The sequence below is a fragment of the Chiloscyllium plagiosum genome, unplaced genomic scaffold (genome assembly GCF_037043375.1).
Source record: "Chiloscyllium plagiosum isolate Xiang-an unplaced genomic scaffold, Cpla_swu_hap1 HiC_scaffold_27, whole genome shotgun sequence".
Taxonomy (NCBI): Eukaryota; Metazoa; Chordata; class Chondrichthyes; order Orectolobiformes; family Hemiscylliidae; genus Chiloscyllium; species Chiloscyllium plagiosum.
Window position 1 is genome coordinate 28,009,460 of NW_028270165.1, and position 24,764 is coordinate 28,034,223.

General features: G+C 49.3%; 2 protein-coding genes across 8 annotated transcripts in view; one reads left to right on the forward strand and one right to left on the reverse strand.

Annotated features, from left to right (window-relative positions):
- Window positions 1–927: 927 nt before the first annotated feature.
- LOC122543494 (uncharacterized) overlaps window positions 928–24,764 on the reverse strand; it is a 112,973-nt gene continuing 89,136 nt past the window's right edge. Inside the window, exons 1-3 of one of the 7 annotated variants that reach the window (XM_043682241.2) lie at window positions 12,137–12,167; window positions 6,236–6,271; window positions 928–2,002 (exon numbers count right to left, since the gene is read on the reverse strand). In XM_043682241.2, coding sequence (XP_043538176.1) covers window positions 1,264–1,890 — 627 coding nt within the window. In that variant the 5' untranslated portion in view covers window positions 1,891–2,002; window positions 6,236–6,271; window positions 12,137–12,167 and the 3' untranslated portion in view covers window positions 928–1,263. Of the gene's footprint in view, window positions 2,003–6,091; window positions 8,341–12,136 lie in introns of those variants that run through there. The other 6 variants (XM_043682242.2, XM_043682240.2, XM_087974240.1 and 3 more) reach the window with 6 other exon arrangements.
- Window positions 12,172–16,563, forward strand: LOC148143493 (uncharacterized). The gene is made up of 2 exons (XM_087974248.1): window positions 12,172–12,672; window positions 16,357–16,563. Exons 1-2 carry the CDS (start codon window positions 12,309–12,311, stop codon window positions 16,419–16,421), a joined length of 429 nt encoding a protein of 142 aa, XP_087830374.1. The 5' UTR covers window positions 12,172–12,308; the 3' UTR covers window positions 16,422–16,563.

Consider the following 24,764-nt stretch of genomic DNA (forward strand, 5'->3'; position numbering starts at 1 on the left):
TGAATGAAGTGCCCCATGATAACATGCTACATGCTTCCCTCATCTCCTGATTAATACCATGCCCCGCACCACTATTACTATTTGGCGGCTCAGGAATTACTCCAACTGCTTGCCCCTGCTGTTCTGCCCACCCAAATAAACGCACAAGTTGTTCTTCTGATTGGAGATTCTCTTTCGCTGACAGACTGATCCTAGCCCTTGGCAGCACAACTCCCACCTCCTTCGTGTTTGTCCTTCCTAGCCGTTGAGAATTCTTGAGAATTCAGTTGCCAATCCGGGTCACTATGCAGCCATTTTCCTTCAATCATAAGGCAGATACAGTGGGCACTGACAGCACATGATTGGGAGAAAAACTAAAGAACTGCATAGATTCATGGCAAAGAGCAAGGGAAAATGGGCAGCACAGTGGCTCAGTGGTTATCGCTGCTGCCTCACAGCGCCACGGACCCAGGTTCGATTTCAGCCTCGGACGACTGTCTGTGTGGAGTTTGCACATTCTCCCCGTGTCTGCGTGGGTTTCCTCTGGGTGCTCCGGTTTCCTCCCACAGTCCAAAGATGTGCAGGTTAGGGTGGATTTTCCATGCTAAATTGCCCCATAGTGTTAGGTTCATTAGTCAGAGGGAAATGGGTCTGGGTGGGTTACTCTTTGGAGGGTCAGTGTGGACTGGTTGGGCTGAAGGACCTGTTTCCACACTATAGGACATCTAATCTAATCTAATCAAAATGTCAGAGACAGTTGGACACGCTGGACTAAGGGAGACAATAGAGGGAACTAATCAACCTGCCTCAGTCATGGTTTAAAGAAAGTTCCCTGAGCTCCTCACACTGGCTTTTGAGGTTGCAGGATATGGCAGAGAGAAAAAAACTTTGAAAGGAGCTAACTAGTCTTCGAGATGCTACAAAGACTCGACACACTGTGTGTTTAACAGAAAGTTGATTTAATCAATCTTGACCTCAAGTACATGATCAAACTTGAGTTTATAAACATCAGAAACAGACCCCAGAAAACATGGTTGAGAGATGGACAGCCACTCTGACAGTGGAGGTCATTGCTATTTCACCACTCTGGATGGATCAGAAAATTTCACACAGTCCAGGTGAACATCTCTACCCAGTATAAATGCATTCACATGCAGCGAGTTGGGATTATTTTCTCAACTTCATCCTGTAGATTTGTCTTTATATTTGATTAAATATCATCCTCAGAAAGAGATCCTAATGTCTGTGGTTCATTCCTGGGCATGCTTAAATAGCAGAAACCCCTCACTGTGATTCCTTGTGAACTCGCTGATGTTTCAGCAGGTGGGATGACTGAGTGAACCCCTTCCCGCACTGGGTGCAACTGAATGGTCTCTCCCCAGTGTGAACCCGCTGGTGCTTCAGCAGGTCAGACGACTGGGTGAACCCGTTCCCACACAGGGAGCAGGTGAATGGTCTCTCCCCGGTGTGAACTCGGTGGTGTTTCAGGAGGTTTGCTAACTGAGTGAATCCCTTTTCGCAATGAGAGCAAGTGAACGGCCGCTCCCCGGTGTGAACGCGCCGGTGCGACAGCAGGGTAGATGACTGAGTGAAACCCTTCCCACACTCGGAGCAGGTGAACGGCCTCTTCCCAGTGTGAACTCGCCGATGTGACAGCAAGGTGGAGGATGCAGCAAAGCCTTTGCCACACTCAGAGCAGATGAATGGCCTCTCCCCAGTGTGACTACGCTGATGAGTTTCCAACAGGGATGGATACTTGAAGCCCTTCCCACACTCCGCACATTTCCAGACCTTCTCCACAGTGTGATTACGCTGGTGTATTGACAGGTCAGATGAGTGACAAAAGGCGTGTCCACAAACCAAACATGTGTAGAGTCTCTCCCCATTGCGATCTGTGCTTTGGCCTTCCATGGTCACACTCCTGTGATAAGCAGGCGACAAACAAAAAGGGAGCTACTCTGTCACAACAAGAAACAATGCTTGGATCGAGTTTGCTGATTGCAAATCCACCTCTTGGAATTTCCTGAAAAATTGATTTCGAACAGAAGAACAAAAATGTGAGAGGGAACCCACAAGCACCAGACAGGTTGTGAAGTCAGGCTGATGAATCTGGTAACATTGTGGAGTGATGTGAACATTCAGGGAAGGAGACGAGTCAGTGCTTGCCAGTGACAATGGAAGGAGATTGTGAGGTGAAAGGGGCAGATGGTAAAGGAGTTAATATATCAACAACTGAGCCAGAACTTCACCAGAATCTTCCACCGGCTCACCCCCATCACCTAGACGGCCCAGGCTAGCAGGTGCATGTCAACACCATCACCTCCAGGTCATACAACACCCTGACTTACCCCGCCATCTGAACGAGCAGGAACTTTCTCACTTTCAAATACTAAGATGCAATCTCACTGTCAGTGCCAATATCACTGTCTTTGGTCCAGAGCTAGCGGAAATGCTGTTTTAAAATTAAAGGTTCCTCTTTTAGGGTAGACACAAGGCCTCCATTTTCCATCAGATGGTTGTGTAACTTTGGAACTCAGGAGACGCTGGAGGTGTGGTGTTTGAATATTTTGAAGGCAGACATGGATAGATGCTTGAGAGGCCACAAAATTCAAAACACAAACAAATTAGCCATGACCTTATTGAAGGTCAGAGCAGGCTTGAAGGACCAAACAGTCTATCTCTGCTCCTACATCAAATGTTTCTACAAACAGGAGGCCAGCCAAACATTCTGCTTCCTCTCTCACACACCAGATTTTCCTTCATCCAACACCGTTCACCTCGCTGAATTACACAGAAACCTTTATTCAATATCACCCAACTCACTGAGTGTTATGGTTTGAAAACTGGTGCAAGGACACATTACAAAAAGGATGTGAACAGTACACCCAGATATTGGTAAGGGTGCAAAAAGTTGGCAAATGGAATATGATGGGAAAAAAATATGAATTTGTTGATTTTGGGAGAGCAAAAGAATGGATATTATTTAATGGGGAAAAAACACAGCAGAATGCTGAGACAGAAAAGGGGTTGGGGGTACTCATGCACAAAACAGAAAGCTACCACACAGGTCAAGTGGGTAATCAGGAAGGCTAATGGCCTTTATTTCAAGAGGGTTGGCGTATAAGAGCAGGGAAGTCTGACTTCAGGAGGTGGAGTGGACAGCGAAGAAGGTCACCTTAGGTTACAACGTGATCTTGATCAGATGGAACAATGGGCTGAGAGGTGGCAGATAGAGTTTAATTCAGATAAATGTGAGGTGCTGCATCTTGAAAAGGTAAATCTTAGCAGGACTTATACACTTAATGGTAAGGTCCTAGGGAGTGTTGCTGAACAAAGAGACCTTGGAGTGCAGGCTCATAGCTGATGCAGGTAGATAGGATAGGGAAGAAGGTGTTTGGTATGCTTTCCTTTATTGGTCAGAGTATTGAGTACAGGCGTTGGGAGATCGTGTTGCAGCTGTACAGGGCATTGGTTAGGCCACTGTTGGAATATTGCGTGCAATTCTGGTATCCTTCCTATCGGAAGGATGTTGTGAAACTTGAAAGGGTTCAGAAAAGATTAACAAGGATATTGCCAGGGTTGGAGGATTTGAGCTACAGGGAGAGGCTGAATGGGCTGGGGCTGTTTTCCCTGGAGCGTCGGAGGCTGAGGGGTGACCTTATAGAGGTTTATAAAATCATGAGAGGCATGGATAGGATAAATAGACAAAGTATTTTTCCTGAGGTGGAGGAGTCCAGAATTAGAGGGCATAGGTTTAGGGTGCGATGGGAAAAATATAAAAGAGACCTAAGAAGCAACTTTTTCACTCAGAGAGTGGTGCGTGTATGGAATGAATTGACAGAGGAAGTGGTGGAGGCTGGTACAATTGCGACATTTAAGAGGCATTTGGATGGGTATATGAATAGGGAGGGTTTGGAGGGATATGGGCCGGGTGGGACTAGATTGGGTTGGGATATCTGGTCGGCATGGACGGGTTGGACCAAAGGGTCTGTTTCTGTGCTGTACATCTCTCTGACTATAACTGTACAAGGTGCTGCTGGGACTGCACCTGGAGTTCAGTGAGCAATTTTAGAACCCCTTATTTAAGGGAAGGTGTCATTTCACTGGAGGCAGTTCACAGACTTTTCACAAAATGATTCTTTATATGGAGGGACTGTCTTCTGAGTAAATGCTGAACAGTTTGGGACCCAACTCACAGGAGTTTAGAAGAATGAGGGGTGATCTCATTGAAACATATTGGATTCTTAAGGCGCTTGACGGGGTCAATGCTGAGATGTTTCCCCTCACGGTAGAGTCTAGAACCAGAGGATAAAAGGGGCATCAAATTACAACTGAGATAAAGGAAAACTTCTTCTGTCAGAAGATTGAGCGCCTTTGGAATTCCTCGGCTCAGAGAGCTGTGGGGGCAGAGTCCTTGAGTAGATTTAAGGCCGAGATAGATAGATTCTCGATCAGTCACGGGTTAAATGGATGTGAGGAATGTCAGATCAGCTATCATCCTTTTGAATGACAGTTCAGGTGCTAGGGACCACATGCCCTGATCCTCCTGCTCCTGTTTCTATGACGATGAGTTACACAGACTTGTTCATCCAACACCCCTCTGCTCATTGAGTGACACAGGCTTCCAATGAAACAGAACTTCAACTTGCTCATCCCTTTTATTCCAAACTCTTCACCGACCTCACCCCTCACTATCTCTAACGTCCTCAAAGGTTGAATTGCAGGCTGTACTAATTGCACTAAGTTCTGATTTGAATTTAACCACTATTGGTGAGCACACTGTGGCGATAAGCTCTGCAATTCCCTCCTTAGACTGCCCTGTCATTCTTTAACATCCTTCTTAAAAACGAATTTGTGTGACCCAATCTCAAATTACGTGAAAGACGCTTTCTGTGAAGTACACGGGGACCTTGTATTATATGCAGGGCAGGAGAAAAACACAAACTTCTGAAGATGTTCCTTCATTGCCTCTTTATCCATTGCGGACGCACCTTCACCTCAGGCAATGCAGTGATTCAGGAAGTTGCCCCATCTCACCTTCTCAATGCTGACCTGGGTATGAGCAATAACTGTTTGCCTTGTTAGCTCTATCCAAATCCCAAGAATAAAACTCAATGATTTATACTTGCAAAAAGGATTAAGAGCTCCTATGGAAGTATTTGTGCTTAATAAGAACACACTTTACAATGTTTTGACTCTGTCTGGACTGAAATCCTAAATCTACCTCCCTTCAGGATCTCACATTGGGGCAAACATAACATACATAAGAGCATAAGAATGCGGGGCAGGAGTAGGCCGTCTGGTTCCTCAAGCCTGCTCCACCATTCAATAAGATCATGGCTGAATTTTTGTGTGGACTCAGCTCCACTTACCCACACTCTCACTGTATCCCTTTCTTGTTCAAAACAAGTCTACTTTAGCTTCAAAAACGTTTACTGCAGTAGCATCAACAACTTCACTGGCCAAGGAGTTGCATTGATTCACAACCCTCTGGGTGAAGCAGTTCCTTCTCAGTTCAGTCGTAAATCTGCTGCCCTGAATTTTGAGGCTATGTCCACTTGTGCTAGTTTTACCTGCCAGTGGAAACATCCTCTCTACTTCTGTCTTATCTATTCCCTTCATATGTTTCAGTAAGATCACACCCCCCCCCCCCCCCTTCCCACCAATTCTTCTAAATTCCAACGAATATAATCCCAGTCTACTCAGTCTCTCCTCATAAACCAACCCCCTCGACTCCGGAATCAACCTAGTGAAACACCTCTGCACCCCCTGCAGTGCCAGTCCATCCTTTCTCAAATAAAGAGACCAAAACTGCACACAGTACTCCAGGTGTGGGCTCGCCAGGGCCCTGTACATCTGCAACACAACTTCCCACATTTAAACTCAATCTCTTTCGCAACGGAGGGCAAAATTCCATTCGCCTTCCTAATTACTTATCACATCTGCAGACCAACCTTCAGCGATTCATGCGCAATGACACCCTCTGTATAGCAACATACGGTAACTTTTTACCATTCAAGTTATAATCCTTTCTACTGTTTCTCCTACCAAAATGGATGAATTCGGATTTATTAACGCCACATTCCATTTGCCAGACCTTTGCCCCACTCACTTAAATGAATTCAAAGTTCCTTTTGGGAACAGCCAGGAACCTCTCCTCCGCCTCTCCTCCGGTTCAAACTGAAGCAGCAAGAAGACTGACAAAAAGGTCAGGAACTGACCTCCTCATTCAACACCCAAGCAGATCCAAACCCACCTCCTGCTGTGTCCGTCCGTACGCCCAGAGTTGGCTCTATTAAACAAACAAAACAGAAAGTTGTTACTCGCAGGATCGGAAACAAAAGGATAAAACACTGGAAACTTTCAGCAGGCTGTTACGGACTAGGCCAGACCAAGCAAAACGTTCTTAAGCAGACAGCCCCAGACCGTAACTTTGCGATTTATTTCGCTAAGCGTACAGTGAGAATTACCCGGAGTAAGTTAGCTCGGTTGACTACCAGGTATTAAAACAGACAAAAGTTTACTCACAAAATTGCACCATGAAACATGAAGAACGGAATAAAGAGCCGCTACAGAACTCAGTCTGTCCAAACTAGACTGAAGTATGCTGTTCTGAATATACATAACAGTCCCAATTATCAAAACCCCTTTAAAAAAAACCCAGTAAAAATGGAACAAATGCTTACAGGTTGAAGTTAGAAGGGCCGAAGGAGAGAGCGAGACTTTAGAAACCTGTTTCCACACAGCTTACTGTTGAACTCCGAACTGATTCTGGACTGAACTGCTCAGCGAGAGAGCTGACCACTCCCCTTTCATTCTACAGGTCACTTCTAAAACAGGACCACTTTGGCCTGAAGTCTCATCTGTTTACGTGTAAACAAAAAGGCCTCTCAAAGCCCTTTAATCCCTGTACCTAACCAGTCTAATCGGAACCTGGAGCTGTTTACGACCCCTTCTGAAAAGAAATAACGACACAGTATCCTTGAGGAAAGGAACAGCTTTTAGGAAAAATGGTCTGGATTTGTGACGAGGCCCTGCAACATTCATGGAATGGGGAATGTAGTTAAAGGTGCAGGTCATTGATCTATCCTCAGCCTGCAATAAGACACTGATCAACAGCTGCTGGGTAATAACAAAAACAGAAAGTGCTGGAGAAACTCAGAAGGCCTGGCAGTATTTCCAGAGAGAAAGAAAACAAGAGATAACATTTCGAGTCCAGCGTTCCCTCATCAGAGAATGTTCTCCCTACAGATATTGCCAGACGTGCTAAGTTTCTCCAGCACTTCCTGTTTCTATTTCAGACTTACAGCATCCACAATATTTTGGGTTTCTTTTTAAAAAAGGTTGCTGAATATTGGCAGACAGAGTTTCCACAACGCTCTGCATCCCAGCCAACTCGGAAGTTTCCCACCATTCCTTTACCGATTTACAGAAACATGATGGTGCAGAAACAGGTTGCTCAACCCATGAAGTCTTCACCACACTTCGGAGCATTTTAACTCCTTGCCAATATCCTACTTTCCCCCCCATGACTCCGAAAGACAGTCTCCATTGAAATAATCAGCCAAAGCACTGTTGAATGCCTGAACCGAACCTGCCTCCACCACACTTCCACTGTAGCGCACTGGAAAACCGGAACCATTCGCTATGTGAAAAAAGCTTTCTCACCTCACATCTGCTGGTTTGGCAATGACTTTGAAATGACTCCACAGAAGCTGGTATCCTGTCACCAAGTCACCCTCTACTGATACATGGAGAGTCCCTGCCACTGATCCAGCTCCTTCAGAGTCAGCTCTCGGAGTGAACTGAACCTCAGACACTCAGAACATGACTGTGCAGTACAGGCCCTTCGGCCCTCGATGGTTTCACAGGTTAGCACAACAATCTGAAGTCTATCTATCCTACACTATCAGATTTTCATCCATATGTCTATCCAATGCCCATTTAAGTGCCCTTAAAGTTAGCGAGCCTACTGCTGTTGCAGGTAGTGCATTCCACACCCCTACTACTCTGAGTAAAGAAACTACCTCTGACATCTGTCCTATATCTATCACCCCTCAATTTAAAGCTATGCCCCCTCGGTGCTCACTGTCACCATCTGAGGGAAAAAGGCTCTCCCTGTCCACTCTATCTAACCCTCTGATTATCTTATATGTCTCAACTGTCACCTCTCGACCTTCTTCACTGTAACGAGAACAGCCTCAGTTCCCTCAGCCTTTCCTCATACGACCTTCCCTCCATACCAGGCAACATCCTGGTAAATCTCCTCTGAACTCTTTCCAACACTTCCACATCCTTCCTATAGTGCGGTGACCAGAACTGTGAACAATATTCCAAGTACAGCCACACCAGAGTTTTGTACAGCTGCAGCATGATCCCACGGTTCCGAAACTGAATCCTTCTACTAATAAGAGCTAACACACTGTATGCCTTCTTAACAACCCTATCAACCTGGGTGGCAACTTTCAAGGATCTATGTACATGGACCCCGAGATCTCTGTACTCATCGACACGACCAAGCCCTCTGACCATTAGCCCAGTTCCCTTTATTCCTGTGACTCCTTCCAAAGTGAATCATCTCACACCTTTCTACATTAAACTCCATTTGCCACCTCTCAGCCCAGCTCTGCAGCTTATCTATGCCCCTCTGCAACTTACAACTTCCTTCGGCACTATCCACAACTCTACCGACTCCTGTTTCTTTTCTTTTCCAGAAAGTGCATGAATCTTTATTCAATTCCGACTCCTATTTCTATCTGTCAGGCAGGGTCCCCTGATTGGACCAAATTAACAGCCTCAAATCAGGGAACGCATATTAGATTCCCTACAGTGTGGAAACAGGCCCTTTGACCCAACAAGTCCACACTGACCCTCCGAAGAGTAACCCATCCAGACCCATTCCCCTACATCTACCCCTGACTAATGAACCTAACCCTATGGGGCAATTTAGCATGACCAATTCACCGGAACTGCACGTCTTTGGACTGTGGGAGGAAACCGGAGCACCCGGAGGAAACCCACGCAGACACGGGGAGAATGTGCAAACTCCACGCAGTCAGTCGCCTGAGGTTGCAATTGAACCCGGGTCCCTAGCGCTCTGAGGCAGCAGTACTAACCACTAAGGCACCGTGCCGCCCTTGTTGGGCTAGGGGGCCTGTTTTCCACACGGTAGGGAATCTAATCTAATCTAAAATAAATAAGCAGGCTGGCAGAGTGCAGAGATCGAGAATGAAATTTTAAATGAACAATTTGAGAGTGATTTGTTTCCTTGTTCATGGAAACAGACTATATTCAACCCTTTGTGCTTGCAGAACCATAGCAGCCCCAATATTAATGCCAGCCCTGTGCCCAACTGCATCGAGCATGAAAGCCCAACAGACCCGTCACTCACTCCTCCCAGTCCATCGAGCAAGCTACCAGCTTGCAGCTTCCTGAACCTTGACCCAGGCCTGCACAGGAGTGGGACAGCCCAAGGCAGCCTTCCCATGCTATACCAATTCTCTGACTCAGTGATGTGTCTTCATCCTGCTGCTCTTTCCCGGCAATTCCCACTACCTACTGCTCTCTATGGCTCACTGTTTTAAATACGTATTTCCTCCCCTTGCTCCAGTTATAATAGTGTCTAATAGTCAACATTATCCCCAGACCCCAATATCAATTTATTATTCCAGACCCTACATCCTGCTCATGTGTTTCGAAGACCACGCTTGAACTGGCATTGAGGAAAAGAGTTCCAGACTTGTACCAACTTTACGATGAGAAGTGTTTTCTCATCCGCTCCTGAAAAGTTCTCGCTCTCATTCTTAGACCAAGCCCCCTCATTCTGGATCTCTCAAGTTTCTCTCTTTCCATCTTACCAGCTCCAATTAACTTCATGAAGCCTTGAAAAAACTATGCCAACTATTTGAAATCACATGAATAGACGTATCAAATGAGCTTAAAATAGGAAATGCTTGTTTTTTTAAAAAAAAAGCAGAATTTGTGGAGCAAGAAGCAGAATTAACACTTTCAGTCGAACATGAACACAGAAACGTGATGCATTTTGAGAGAAGAAATGGGGAGAAGGAATATATATTAAATGGCACAGATGTAAAATGTGTGTAGGAACAAAAGGAGACGCAGATTCATATGCAGAAATCCTTCACGGTGACAGGACATACTCGAAGGGCAACATATATGGTACCTTGTGCTTCACGAATAGAGGTAATGGGAATAAGCTCAGAGAAACAATGCTGACATTATAAAGCTCTGGTTCAGTCACTACTGTATTACATACAGTTCTGGTCACCACACTACAGGAAGGATGTAAGGACCCTCAACGGTTGCAGACCAGAGTTACTAAAGTGGTTCCTGGGAAGGAAATTTAGTTACAAAGTTAGTTTGGAGAAATGTCTGTTCTCCTTGAAGACGATATAATGACCGGAGCTTTGATCGAGGTGTACAAGATTTTAAGAGATGCACAAGATGGTAATAGGTATAGATGAGGGAGACAAAGAAACAGTTGTAAACAATGATACCTGGAGTGGAACAGACAGACCTCAGTTTATGTGAAAGAAATGGATGGACAAGTGTTTTTGTTAATAAGATGGTGGTTAATATGCATAATGCATTGCATGTGAGGGTGGTCAAAGTGGAGATGATCACAGACTGACAAAAGAAAGATCAGTACGTGAGGGAAATAAAGTTGCAGGACTTTGGGGATAGAGGAGGGCATTAGATTAGATTCCCTACAGTGTGGAAACAGGCCTTTTGGCCCAACTAGTCCACACCGACTCTCCAAACAGTAACCCACCCAGACCCATTCCCCCTAACTAATGCGCTTAACTCTACGGGCAATTTAGCACGGCCAATTCACTGTAATCTGCTCATCTTTGGACTGTGGGAGGAAACCGGAGCACCCGGAGGAAACCCACGCAGACACGGGGAGAAACTCCACACAGACAGTCGGCCCGAGGCTGGAACTGAACCTGGGTCCCTGGCGCTGTGAGGCAGCAGTGCTAACCATGAGCCACCGTGCCGCCCCCTAGATAGACCGCATTCTTCCACAGACAGTCAGCACAAATGTTTAGGGACAAAAGGCCTCACTCTGTGCCATAATGAATCTCCTTTGTCCTTTTTTTTTAAAAAAGCTGTTCTAATCATCCACTGCTTTTTGTCATTTATATCAATGATTTGGATACAAATATCAGAGAAATGATTAGTAAGTTTGCAAACACCACCAAAATTATTGGTGGCGTGGACAGTGAATCAGGTTATCTCACAGTATAACAGGATCTTGATCAGGTGGGCAGAGGAATGGCAGATGGGGTTTAACTTAGGTGAAAGTGAGGTGTTGCGTTTTGGCAAGGCAAATCACGGCAGGACTTCAGTACTTTGTGGAAAGGATCTAGGGACTATTGCCAAACAGAGGGTGCAGCTTCATAGTTCCTTAAAGGCAGAATCACAGGTAGACAGGGTAGTGAAGGCACTCGGTACACTTATCTTGACTGGGCAGTGCACCGAGTTGGGATGTCATGTTGTGGCTGTACAGGACATTGCAGTATTCCAAAAGTGGCTTAACCAATCAATTCTGCCTCCCTGAAATAGGAAAGAGGTTGTGAAACTTTAAAGGATGCAGAAAGAATTTACAAGGATGTTTCCAGGTTGGACGGTTTGAGCTATCGGGAGAGGCTAGAAAGGCTGGGGCTATTTTCCCTGGAAAATAGGAAGCTGAGAGATGGCCTGATAGCGGTTTATAAAATCATGAGGGGCGTGGACAGGGTGAATACCTAAAGTCCTTTTCCTAGTGTAGGGTGGTCCGAAACAAGAGTGAGACGGTTTAAGGTGAGACGGGAAAGGTCTAAAAGGGACCTGAAGGGCAACTTTTTCCACACAGAGGGCGGGTGAGTGTATGGAACGAGCTGACAGACGGATGTGGTTGAGGCTGGTACAATTACAACAATAAAAGGTGGGTGCATGAACAGGAAGGATTTGGGAGAGTTATAGACCAAATGCTGGCAAATGGGGCTAGGTTGATGTAGGATATCAGGTTAGCATGGACCAGTAGCAACGAAGGTCTGCTTCTGTGCTGTCCAACTCCACGACTCTATTTAAGCCGAGACAGCATTCGGGTCACTCTGCTCTGTGCTCCCTGTTGGGTCAGTATCATTTGCCTTACCTCAGGTGGGGAACCTAGAGGGGGGGGGGGGGGGGGGGGGGTCTAACCAGGGATGTGAATCTTCTTTTTCCCCCACCAGCAGAAATAACGATTTCCAAGTCCTGGCGAAACGTGTGTCTAGCAGACCTTGACGCTTGTTCCGAGTGTCCAGTCTGCAATCCTTTCCCATTTCATGCGCCTGCAAAATGTTACTGCAACAACACCCATTGCAACCAGAAGAGACAATGATTTCTCTGGGCTCGACTTTCTCCTCCCTCCCCGAAGCTGTCAATCAGCCGACGCATGCGCCCTGCCACGAACTGACGCCACGAAGAACCACGGCCGCGCATGCGTCCCACGGGTCCGTGCCCTTAACCAAGATGGCGGCGGCGGCGGCGTCGTCGGCGGCGGCGATACCGGGAGTCTCTCTGCCTCGGCCGCATACCCCCGTGCAGCGGGAGTCTTTGTTCTGGTCTCCCGATCCGTGTTCACCAAACAGAGAGGCGGCGCCGGATTCATCTCTCCCTCTTCGCGGTTCAAACCGCTCCGGACCGAAGGTCACGACGCCTGCGCCGCTCCGCGCCGCTCAGGTCCCGGGTCGGCGAGTACCGTTAGCCCCGCCCCTCTGCTCCCTCGAGCCCGTTTGACCGTGGCCGTCTGCGCATGCACGGTCCCCCAGCCCCGCCCACCGCGCGCGCGGCACTCCAGTCCCGCCCACACGCTTCCTATTGGACGGCAGCTGCCGCCACTCACCCAGGCCGATTGTGAGGTGGGCGAAGCGCGCTGGGATGGGTACAGCAGGGGAAGAGGCCCTTCAGCCCAAACTGCTCCATGCTGACCACTCAGCCAATTGCCTGCATTTGGTCCATATCCATCTAAACCCTTCCCATCCATGTACCTGCCCAAATGTTTCCTAAACGTTGCTATTGTACCTCCCTCAACCACTTTCTCTGACAGCCCTTCCACGTCCACACCACTCTCTGTGTGAAGAAGTTGCCCCTCAGGTCCCCCTTAAATCTTTCCCCTCTCACCTTAAACCTGTGCCCTCTCGTTTTCAATTCCCCATCCCTGGGAAAAAGACTATCTGCATTCATCCTGTCTGTGCCCCTCACGATTTTATACACCTCAATAAAGGTCACCCCTCATTCTCCAAGGAATAAAGCCCTATCCTGGGCAACCTGTCCCTATAACTCAGGCTCACTAGTTCTGGCCACATCCTTGTAAATCCTCTTTGCACTCTTTCCGGTTTAACTGTGCCTTGCCTATAACAGGCTGACCAAAACTGTACACTATTATCCAAATGCGGCACAACCAATGACTTACACAATGGTAACATTACGTCCCAACTCCTACACTCAGTACCTCGACTGATGAAGTCCTGCATGCTAAATGCCTTCTTCACCATCCTGTCTATCTGTGATGCTGCTTTCAAAGAACTATGAGCTTATACCCCGAGGTCCCTCTGTTCCATAACACTGCTCAGGACCTTACCATTTACTATATAAGTCCCACCTTAGTTTGACTTTTCTTATGTCATGGGGTAAATCCTCCTGCTTAATTTAAATCAGCAACACAGAAAAGATTTATACTGTGCAATAATGTGTGAAAATTTGAGAGGTCAAGACTATTTAAAATAAAAATTAACGACTTTATTTCTTAAAGTATATCACAGAATAATTAACTAACAACTATTTACAACTCCTTCCTCTAACCTATCTTTTATCCTCCCTTCTATAATAGTAGCCCATTAAAACCCCAATTAAGGTTTAGCAAAAATTCAAATTTTCAAAACCGGCCAGATGTCGAATTGTTTCATATCTTCCTCAGTCTTCTTTACTTCTTCAGAATTTGTGTTTCAAAGGTCACGGATCGATAAAGCTACCTTTTTAAGAGAGCTATTTTTCAGGCAGTCTCTACATGTTGGTGGCTTCGCAGTTCACCCTCCAACTGTTCAATTTTCCCCAGTCTTATACCCCAAAAGCATTGGATTGTGTCATTGGCTTTGAAGATTGTCAATATACTAAATTGAAACGTGACTGGAGTTTGGTATTTTTCATGGTATACTTTAAACTGATTGACCTAATTCGAATCTGTTTTGTCATCTCCAGACAACCAGCTAATCGGGTTGTTTGACCAAATGTTACATTATATCCTGTTCAAAACACTTGATGCTGAGTCAGGTACTCCTGCTCACTTTTAACTCTCTTAAAGGTACAGTACACATCTTCATAACACTTTCCAAAGTGCAACACCTTGCACTTATCTGTATTGAATTGCATTCGCCAATCATCAGCCCACTTCCACATCTGATCAAGATCTCTCTGTAATTTTTGATAACCTTCCTCGCTATCAATGATACCTCCTAATTTTTGTATCATTCCTAAACTTGCTAATCATGCCTTGTACATTCACATCCAGATCATCTATGTAAATAACAAATAAGAAAGGTCTCAGCGCCACCTCCTGTGGCACACCATTAGTCACAGGCCTCCAGTCCAAGAAATAAACTTTAACCATCACCTTCTGCTTCGTTCCATTGAGCCAATTTTGAATCCAGTTAGTTAGCTCTTCCTGGATCCCATGTGACTGAATCTACTTGGCTAGCCTGCTGTGCCAGACCTTATCAAAGGCCTGACTAGGCACGGTGGCACAGCAGTTAGTACTGCTGCCTCGCAGCGCCAGAGACCCGGGTTCAATTCCCACCTCAGGCAACTATCTGTGTGGAGTTTGCACATTGTCCGTGTTGGGTTTCCTCTGGGTGCTCCGGTTTCCTCCCACAGTCCAAAAATGTGCAGGTTAGGTGAATCGGCCATGCTAAATTGCCCGTAGTGTTAGGTGAGGGGGTAAATGTAGGGGAATGGGTCTGGGTGGGTTGCTCTTCGGAGGGTTGGTGTGGACTTGTTGGGCCGAAGGGTCTGTTTCCACACTGTAAGTAATCTCATCTAAAGTCCGTATAGAAAACATTGACTGCCCTCCTGTCATCTCTCCTCTTGGTTACCTCTGAAAAACTCTAAAAGATTTGTCAGACATGACTTCCTGCACACAAATCCATGCTGGCTATCTGTGCTCAGACCTTGACTGTCCCGCAGTATCCTCCCCAGCAACTCATCTACTGCTGGCCTGTAGTTTCCTGGCTTGTCTTTGCTACCTTTGTTGGACAATGGACTAACAATGGACTAACATTAGCCACCCTTCAGTCTTCATGAACTTCACCAGTGGCTAAAGAAGAAGCAAAGATCTCTGCAAGGGAGTCTGCAATTTCTCTCCTCGTCTCTCACAATGTCTGAGGATATACTTGATCAGGCCCAGGGGATTTATCCAGCTTAATGTGCTTTAAAGCAGCAAACTGCTCCTCTCTGCTTTATGCATGCAGTCCAAAACATCCTCTTGTTTCCCTTATTTCCTTAGCATCCATGATTCTCTCCTCAGTGTTTACTGAGAAATATTCAGTTAGAATCTCCCCCACCTCCTGTGGCTCCACACATAGATGGCCATGCTGATCTTTAAGGGCAAACCTATTCTCTCCCTAGCCACGCTTTTCCTCTTAGAGTCATAGAGGAAACAGTCCCTTTGGTCCAACTTGTCCACACCAATCAGATACTAATATAGCGGCATGGTGGCTCAGTGGTTAGCACTGCCGCCTCACAGCACCAGAGACCCGGGTTCAATTCCCGCCTCGGGCGACTCTCTGTGTGGAGTTTGCACATTCTCCCCGTGTCTGTGTGGGTTCCCTCTGGGTGCTCCGGTTTCCTCCCACAGTCCAAAGATGTGCAGGTTAGGGTGAACTGGCTACGCTAAATTGCCCGTAGCGTTAGGGGAGGGGGTAAATGCAGGGGAATGGGTCTGGGTGGGTTGCGCTTCGGAGGGTCGGTGTGGACTTGTAGGGCCGAAGGGCCTGTTTCCACACTGTAAGTAATCTAATCTAATCTAACCTCTTGTGATTATCTTTAGCCTTATCTGCCAGATCCCTCTCATACCCTCTTTTTGCTCTTGTGGTTTCTTCCTTCGGTGCACCTACACTTTTTATAGTCATCTGGGGATTCACTTGAGCCCGATAGCTTAAACCCAGTGTACCCCTACTTCCTTTTCCTAACCATAGCTTCAACATCCCTCGTCAGCCAGGGATCCCTAAACCTGCCAGCTTTTCCCTTTACCCTAAAAGGGACATACTGTCCCTGGACTCTTGATATAACACTTTTAAAAGACTCCCTTCTGCCCTTCGTTCCTTTTCCTTCCAACAGACTCAGCCGATCAACCTCTGCTAGATCCTACCTATGGTTCCAATGTTGGCCCTGCTGCAGTTTAGCGCCTTAACCTGTTGGACCAGTCTTTATAACAGGAATTTGAGTGATGTACCCTCTCTACATACTGATCTCAGAAACTTTCTTGGACACATTTGACAAATTCCACCCCACCTGGGCCTTTTGCGCACTGGGTGGCCCAGTCAACACAAGGGAAATTAAAATCTCGATTCCTGATGAAGGGCTCCTGCCCGAAACGTCGATTTTCCTGCTCCTCGGATGCTGCCTGACCTGACCAGCGCCACTCTCATCTTGACTCTGATCTCCAGCATCTGCAGCCCTCACTTTCGCCAAATTAAAATCTCAAGCTAATACTACTCTGTTATTCCTGCAGGTATCTGCAATCTCTCTGCACGTTCAGCTCCTCTAGTACCTGCTTGTAATTTGGGGGTCTGTAATGCAGGCCCAACAAAGTGGCTGTCCCCTTCTTGTCGTCTGAGTTCTAATTACTTGGCCTCATTTGATGACCCCTTAAGAATATCCTCTCTAAGCACTGTTGTTATGTCCTCTCTTATCAAAAGGGCAACTCCCCCTCCTCGTAGACTTGTACTTCTATTACACCTGTAGCTTCTGTATCCTGCAACAATGTGAGGCAATAACATTAACCTACATTTGTGTAGCACCTTTCACATGTTAAAAGTTCAAAGCTGGAATTCCCACAGTGGATGTGATGAAGCTCAAAGTTACAATGCGGAAACAGGCCATTCAGCCCACCGAGTCTGCACTGACCGTCCCTCGGGCTGTACTGTGGCCCAGTGGGTTAACAACATCTTTCCTATAGCAGGGGGACCAGAATTGAACAAAGTATTCCAAAAGCAGGCTGACCAATGTCCTGTGCAGCCGCAACATGACATCCCAACTCCTTGACATCCCAATTGACTGACCAATAAAGGCTATTGTATCGAACACCTTCACCAACCTGTTTACCCGCAACTCCACTTTCAAGGAACTATGAACCTGTACCCAAAGATTTCTGGCTACACTCCCCTGGGCCGTATCACCAAGTAGATAAGTTATGCCCTGATTTGCCTTATCAGTGCCTCCCATTTATTGAAATTGAACTCCATCTGCCGCTCTTCGGCCCGTATGATTGAGGTCCTGTTGTACTCTGAGATAACCACCTTCAATGTCCACTGCACCACGAATTTTGATTAGATTACTTACAGTGTGGAAACAGGCCCTTCGGCCCAACAAGTCCACACCGCCCCGCCGAAGCGCAACCCACCCATACCCCTCCCCTAACACTACTGGCAATTTAGCATGGCCGATTCACCCTAACCTGCACATCTTTGGACTGTGGGAGGAAACCGGAGCACCCGGAGGAAACCCACGCAGATACGGGGAGAACGTGCAAACTCCACACAGTCAGTCGCTCAAGGCGGGAATTGAACCCAGGTCTCTGGCGCTGTGAGGCAGCAGTGCTAACCACTGTGCCACCGTGCCGCCCACGGAATTTTGGTGTCATCTGCAAACTGATGATCCATTTCTCAGATTCACATCCAGATCATTTATATAAATTCCCTCCTTAATGGCATTGGCCTTAATGGTCAACCCATAGCAGGTGGACTGCTGCAGTTCAAAAGGGCAGCTCACCACCACCTTCCCAAAGGCAACCAAAGACGAGCAATAAATGGGCAGCCAGCGATGCCCACATCCCTCAAAAATGAATTAATCGAAAAAAAATGATTTAAAAAAAAGCAGTAGACCCAGCACCGATCCTTAGGAGAAAGTGAGGACTGCAGATGCTGGAGATCAGAGTCGAGAGTGGAGCGCTCGAAAAGCACAGCAGGTCAGGCAGCATCCGAGGAGCAGGAGAATCGATGTTTCGGGCATAAGCCCTTCATCAGGAATGAGGCTTCTGAGCCAAGGAGGTAGAGAGGTAAATTGAAGGGTGGGGTGGGGGGGGGGGGGAGGTGAGGCTGGGGGGAAGGTAACTGAGAGCGTAATAGGTGGATGAAGGTGGGGGTAAAGGTGATAGGTCGGACATGAGGCTGGAGAGGATCGGTGGGAAGGAAGATGGACAGGCGGGACAGGTCATGAAGATGGTGCTGAGGTAGAAGGTTGGAAATGGGATAAGGTGGGGGGGGGTGAGGGGAAATGTGTCTGCGTGGGTTTCCTCCGGGTGCTCCGGTTTCCTCCCACAGTCCAAAGATGTGCAGGTGAGGGTGAAATGGCTGTGCTAAGTTGCCCATAGTGTTCTGGGATGTGTAGGTTAGGTGCATTAGTCAGGAGGAAGTGTAGAGTAATGGGGAATGGGTCTAGGTGGGTTACTCTTCGCAGGGTCAGTGTGGACTTGTTGGGCTGAAGGGCCTGTTTCCACACTGTCGGGATTCTATTCTATTACATATCACAGGCTATCGAAAGAGAAAGGGAAGGGAATAACTGGTGCCCTCGCAGTAATTTTCAAAGCATCTTTGGTCACTGGTGAGGTGCTTAAGAATTACAAACTGAATCCTGTCCCTACTGGAGCAGGAAATTACAGGTAAGTCAATCTCATCTCAGTGGTGGATCAGCCGTGAGAACATTATTGCAAAGAATTCTGGGCTATAAATGTATCTGCACTTGAAGAAACGTGGATCAAGCAGGGATGGTCAGCAATTGATTTATTCAGGTCAAACGAGGCTTGACGAATTTGATTTGCTTTTTCGAGGTAAACAGGAGGTTTGATGCGGATAATGTTTTTGACGTGATCTGCCTGGACTTTAGTAAGGCTTTTGGTAAGATACCTCATGGCAGACTAGTCAAGAAAGTCAGAGTCCGCAAGGTCCAAAGTCCCACTTTGGACCCAAAATCTACCGAGGGTCAGGACGCAGAGGGTGCTGCTCAGGGGACATGTGATTCCATCCGGGTCCCACAGGGCTCGGTGCTGGAGTCTTGGCTGTTTACTGTATAGGAGCACAGTCGAGAAGCTAACGGATGGTATGGAATATTAATACGATAGTAAATGATGAGAATGGCAGTGAACTGAAGGAGGATGTCAATGGACTGGTCAGTTCAGCAGGACAGTGATAAATGGAGTTCAAACTTCAGGAGGGTACAATGAATAGGAGTACACTGGCAAGTACTGAAGGTCAGGGGGACATTGTACCTATCCACACATTCTTGAAGGTAACGGGTCATAGAGTCATAGAGATGTACAGCACGGAAACAGACCCTTCGGTCCAAGACGTCCATGCCGACCAGATATCCTAACCCAATCTAGTCCCACCTGCCAGCACCCGGCCCATATCCCTCCAAACCCTTCCTATTCATATACCCATCCAAATGCCTCTTAAATGTTGCAATTGTACCAGCCTCCACCACATCCTCTGGCAGCTCATTCCATACACGTACCACCCTCTGTGTGAAAAAGTTGCCCCTTTGGGTCCCTTTCATATCTTTCCCCCCTCACCCTAAACCTATGCCCGCTAGTTCTGGACTCCCCGACCCCAGGGCAAAGACTTTGTCTATTTACCCTATCCATGTCCCCTCGTTTTCTTTTCTGATCGACTTGCAGTTGCTGAGCTTATCTTTATAACACATTTTGAACAAGGTCCTTTGTTACGGTCCCAGCTGATGTTATTGCTTGACAAATCAGATTGGAATACGGTTTGAGACATCACATTTTGTGTTATTTCCCCTTCACAAGTTGGTACTTTACTGGGATACAAGCATGCAGTGCTGCAGGTCTGGTTTAAACAATAAAAACAAATTTTATCACGCAGAAGAAATGAAGGTAAAAGAAAACAATCCAAACGATTTACACGTAGCACGATTCGAAATTTGCAAAGTACAATTCCATCTCTTCCAACACCATTTCTTCACAGAGTTCAAAAGCAAGTTCTCTTCTCTGTCACATCTGGAGGTTTGACTGAACCAACTCTTTCAGTTGTCAGTCTTGAGAGATTGATGGTCTCTGCCTTGATTTTTGCCAAGACATGGTCAAGGTGGTGCCAGGGTAGGATGCTCCTCTGCACGCCAGTTCTTTTCCCTTCTTGTTTTTATTCTCCTCTTTGCAGTATTTTCCTCCTTGTTCTCCCTGCTCCTCGATGACCTCGACCTGGAGGAAGGAGTCAAGGGAGACCCGTCGCAACCCGCGCGCAGGGCGTGCCCTGCAGCAGCAGCAGAAGAATCAGAATGGGATGGGATTCGCCGCGGAGCGATAGGCAGGCCGAAATCAGAGATCGGCGGCAGCAGGGGAATCCTGAATCCCAGATCAATGGCAGCAGGGGAATCCCAAGTACCGCAGCAATGGCCCCAGGGAATCCCGAGTCCCGGATCAATGGCCCCAGGGAATCCCGAGTCCCGGAGCAATGGCCCCAGGGAATCCCGAGTCCCGGAGCAATGGCCCCAGGGAATCCCGAGTCCCGGATCAATGGCAGCAGGGGAACCCCGAGTCCCGGAGTAATGGCCCCAGGAGAATCCCGAGTCCCGGAGCAATGGCCACAGGGGAATCCCGAATCCCAGAGAAATGGCAGCAGGAGAATCCCGAGTCCCGGTACAATGGCCCCAGGAGAATCCCGAGTCCCGGAACAATGGCCCCAGGGGAATCCCGAGTCCCAGAGCAATGGTCCCAGGGGAATCCCGAGTCCCAGAGCAATGGTCCCAGGGGAATCCCGAATCCCGGATCAATGGCAGCAGGAGAATCCCGGGTCTCGGAGCAATGGCCCCAGGGGAATCCTGAATCCTGGATCAATGGCAGCAGGAGAATCCCGAGTCCCAGAGCAATGGCCCCAGGGGAATCCCGAGTCCCGGAGCAATGGCCCCAGGGGAATCCCGAGTCCCAGAGCAATGGTCCCAGGGGAATCCCGAGTCCCAGAGCAATGGTCCCAGGGGAATCCCGAATCAATGGCAGCAGGAGAATCCCGGGTCCCGGAGCAATGGCCCCAGGGGAATCCTGAATCCTGGATCAATGGCAGCAGGAGAATCCCGAGTCCCAGAGCAATGGCCCCAGGGGAATCCTGAGTCCCGGATCAATGGCCACAGGGGAATCCTGAATCCTGGATCAATGGCAGCAGGAGAATCCCGAGTCCCAGTTATTTGGTCCCAGGAGAATCCCGAGTCCCGGAGTAATGGCCCCAGGGGAATCCCGAGTCCCGGAGCAATGGTCCCAGGGGAATCCCGAATCCCGGATCAATGGCAGCAGGAGAATCCCGGGTCCCGGAGCAATGGCCCCAGGGGAATCCTGAATCCTGGATCAATGGCAGCAGGAGAATCCCGAGTCCCAGAGCAATGGCCCCAGGGGAATCCCGAGTCCCGGAGCAATGGCAGCAGGAGAATCCCGAGTCCCAGAGCAATGGCCCCAGGGGAATCCCGAGTCCCAGAGCAATGGCCCCAGGGGAATCCCGAGTCCCGGATCAATGGCCCCAGGAGAATCCCAAGTCCCGGAGCAATGGCCCCAGGAGAATCCCAAGTCCCGGATCAATGGCAGCAGGGGAATCCCGAGTCCCGGATAAATGGCCCCAGGAGAATCCCGAGTCCCGGATCAATGGCCCCAGGGGAATCCCGAGTCCCGGAGCAATGGCCACAGGGGAAACCCGAATCCCAGAGAAATGGCTGCAGGAGAATCCCGAGTCCCGGTACAATGGCCCCAGGAGAATCCCGAGTCCCAGAGCAATGGTCCCAGGGGAATCCCGAATCCCGGATCAATGGCAGCAGGAGAATCCCGAGTTCCGGAGCAATGGCCACAGGGGAAACCCGAATCCCAGAGAAATGGCAGCAGGAGAATCCCGAGTCCCGGTACAATGGCCCCAGGAGAATCCCGAGTCCCAGAGCAATGGTCCCAGGGGAATCCCGAATCCCGGATCAATGGCAGCAGGAGAATCCCGAGTCCTGGAGTAATGGCCCCAGGGGAATCCCAAGTCCATGAGCAATGGCCCCAGGGGAATCCCGAATCCCGGAGTAATGGCCCCAGGAGAATCCCAAGTCCCTGAGCAATGGCCCCAGGGGAATCCCGAATCCCGGAGTAATGGCCCCAGGGGAATCCCAAGTCCCTGAGCAATGGCCCCAGGGGAATCCCGAATCCCGGATCAATGGCCCCAGGGGAATCCCGAGTCCCAGAGCAATGGCCCCAGGGGAATCCCGAGTGTTGGAGCAACAGCCCCAGGGGAATCCCGAGTCCGGGATCAATGGCCCCAGGGGAATCCTGAATCCCGGATCATTGGCAGCAGGAGAATCCTGAGTCCCGGATCAATTGTAGTCGGAAAGTCCAGAGTCCCGGAGCGGTGACCCCAAGGGAATCCCGAGTCCTGGAGCAATGGCCCCAGCAGCATCCCGAGTCCCAGAGTAATGGTCCCAGGGGAATCCCGAATCCCGGATCAATGGCAGCAGGAGAATCCCGAGTTCCGGAGCAATGGCCACAGGGGAAACCCGAATCCCAGAGAAATGGCAGTAGGAGAATCCCGAGTCCCGGTACAATGGCCCCAGGAGAATCCCGAGTCCCAGAGCAATGGTCCCAGGGGAATCCCGGATCAATGGCAGCAGGAGAATCCCGGGTCCCAGAGCAATGGCCCCAGGGGAATCCCGGATCAATGGCAGCAGGAGAATCCCGGGTCCCAGAGCAATGGCCCCAGGGGAATCCCAAATCCCGGATCAATGGCAGCAGGAGAATCCCGAGTCCCGGAGTAATGGCCCCAGGGGAATCCCAAGTCCCTGAGCAATGGCCCCAGGGGAATCCCGAATCCCGGAGTAATGGCCCCAGGGGAATCCCAAGTCCCTGAGCAATGGCCCCAGGGGAATCCCGAATCCCGGAGTAATGGCCCCAGGGGAATCCCAAGTCCCTGAGCAATGGCCCCAGGGGAATCCCGAGTCCCGGAGCAATGGCCCCAGGGGAATCCCAAGTCCCTGAGCAATGGCCCCAGGGGAATCCCGAATCCCGGAGTAATGGCCCCAGGGGAATCCCGAGTCCCTGAGCAATAGCCCCAGGGGAATCCCGAGTCCCGGAGCAATGGCCCCAGGGGAATCCCAAGTCCTGGAGCAATGGCCCAATGGGAATCCCGAGTCCTGGAGCAATGGCAGCAGAAGAATGCTGAGTCCCTGAGCAATGGCCCCAAGGGAATTCTGAGTCCTGGATCAATGGCCACAGGGGAATCCCGAGTCCTGGAGCAATTGCAGCAGGAGAATGCTGAGTCCCTGAGCAATGGCCCCAAGGGAATTCCGAGTCCTGGATCAATGGCCCCAGGAGAATCCCGAGTCCCGAAGCAATGGCCCCAAGGGAATTCCGAGTCCTGGATCAATGGCCACAGGGGAATCCCGAGTCCCGGGGCAATGGTCCCAGGGGAATCCCGAATCCCGGATCAATGGCCCCAGGGGAATCCCGAGTCCCAGAGCAATGGCCCCAGGAGAATCCCGAGTGTTGGAGCAACAGCCCCAGGGGAATCCCGAGTCTGGGATCAATGGCCCCAGGGGAATCCTGAATCCCGGATCAATGGCAGCAGGAGAATCCTGAGTCCCGGATCAATTGTAGTCGGAGAGTCCAGAGTCCTGGAGCGGTGACCCCAGGGGAATCCCGAGTCCCAGATCAATTGCCCCAGCAGCATCCCGAGTCCTGGAGCGGTGGCCCCAGGGGAATCCCGAGTCCCGGAGCAATGACCCCAGGAGAAACTCGAGTCCCGGATCAGTGGCAGCAGGAGAATCCCGAGTCCTGGAGCAATGGCCCCTGGGGAATCCCGAGTCCCAATGCAATGGCCCCAGGAGTATCCCGAGTCCCGGATCAATGGCAGCAGGAGAATCCTGAGTCCCGGAGCAATGGCCCCAGGAGAATCCCGAGTCCCAGAGCAATGGCCCTAGGGGAATCCCGAGTGTTGGAGCAACAGCCCCAGGGGAATCCCGAGTCCGGGATCAATGGCCCCAGGGGAATCCTGAATCCCGGATCAATGGCAGCAGGAGAATCCTGAGTCCCGGATCAATTGTAGTCGGAGAGTCCAGAGTCCCGGAGCGGTGACCCCAGGGGAATCCCGAGTCCTGGAGCAATGGCCCCAGCAGCATCCCGAGTCCTGGAGCGGTGGCCCCAGGGGAATCCCGAGTCCCGGATCAATGGCAGGAGGAGAATCCTGAGTCCCGGAGCAATGGCCCCAGGAGAATCCCGAGTCCCGGAGCAATGGCCCCAGGAGTATCCCGAGTCCCGGATCAATGGCAGCAGGAGAATCCTGAGTCCCGGATCAATTGTAGTCGGAGAGTCCAGAGTCCCGGAGTGGTGACCCCAGGGGAATCCCGAGTCCTGGAGCAATGGCCCCAGCAGCATCCCGAGTCCTGGAGCGGTGGCCCCAGGGGAATCCCGAGTCCCGGAGCAATGACCCCAGGAGAATCCCGAGTCCCGGATCAGTGGCAGCAGGAGAATCCCGAGTCCTGGAGCAATGGCCCCTGGGGAA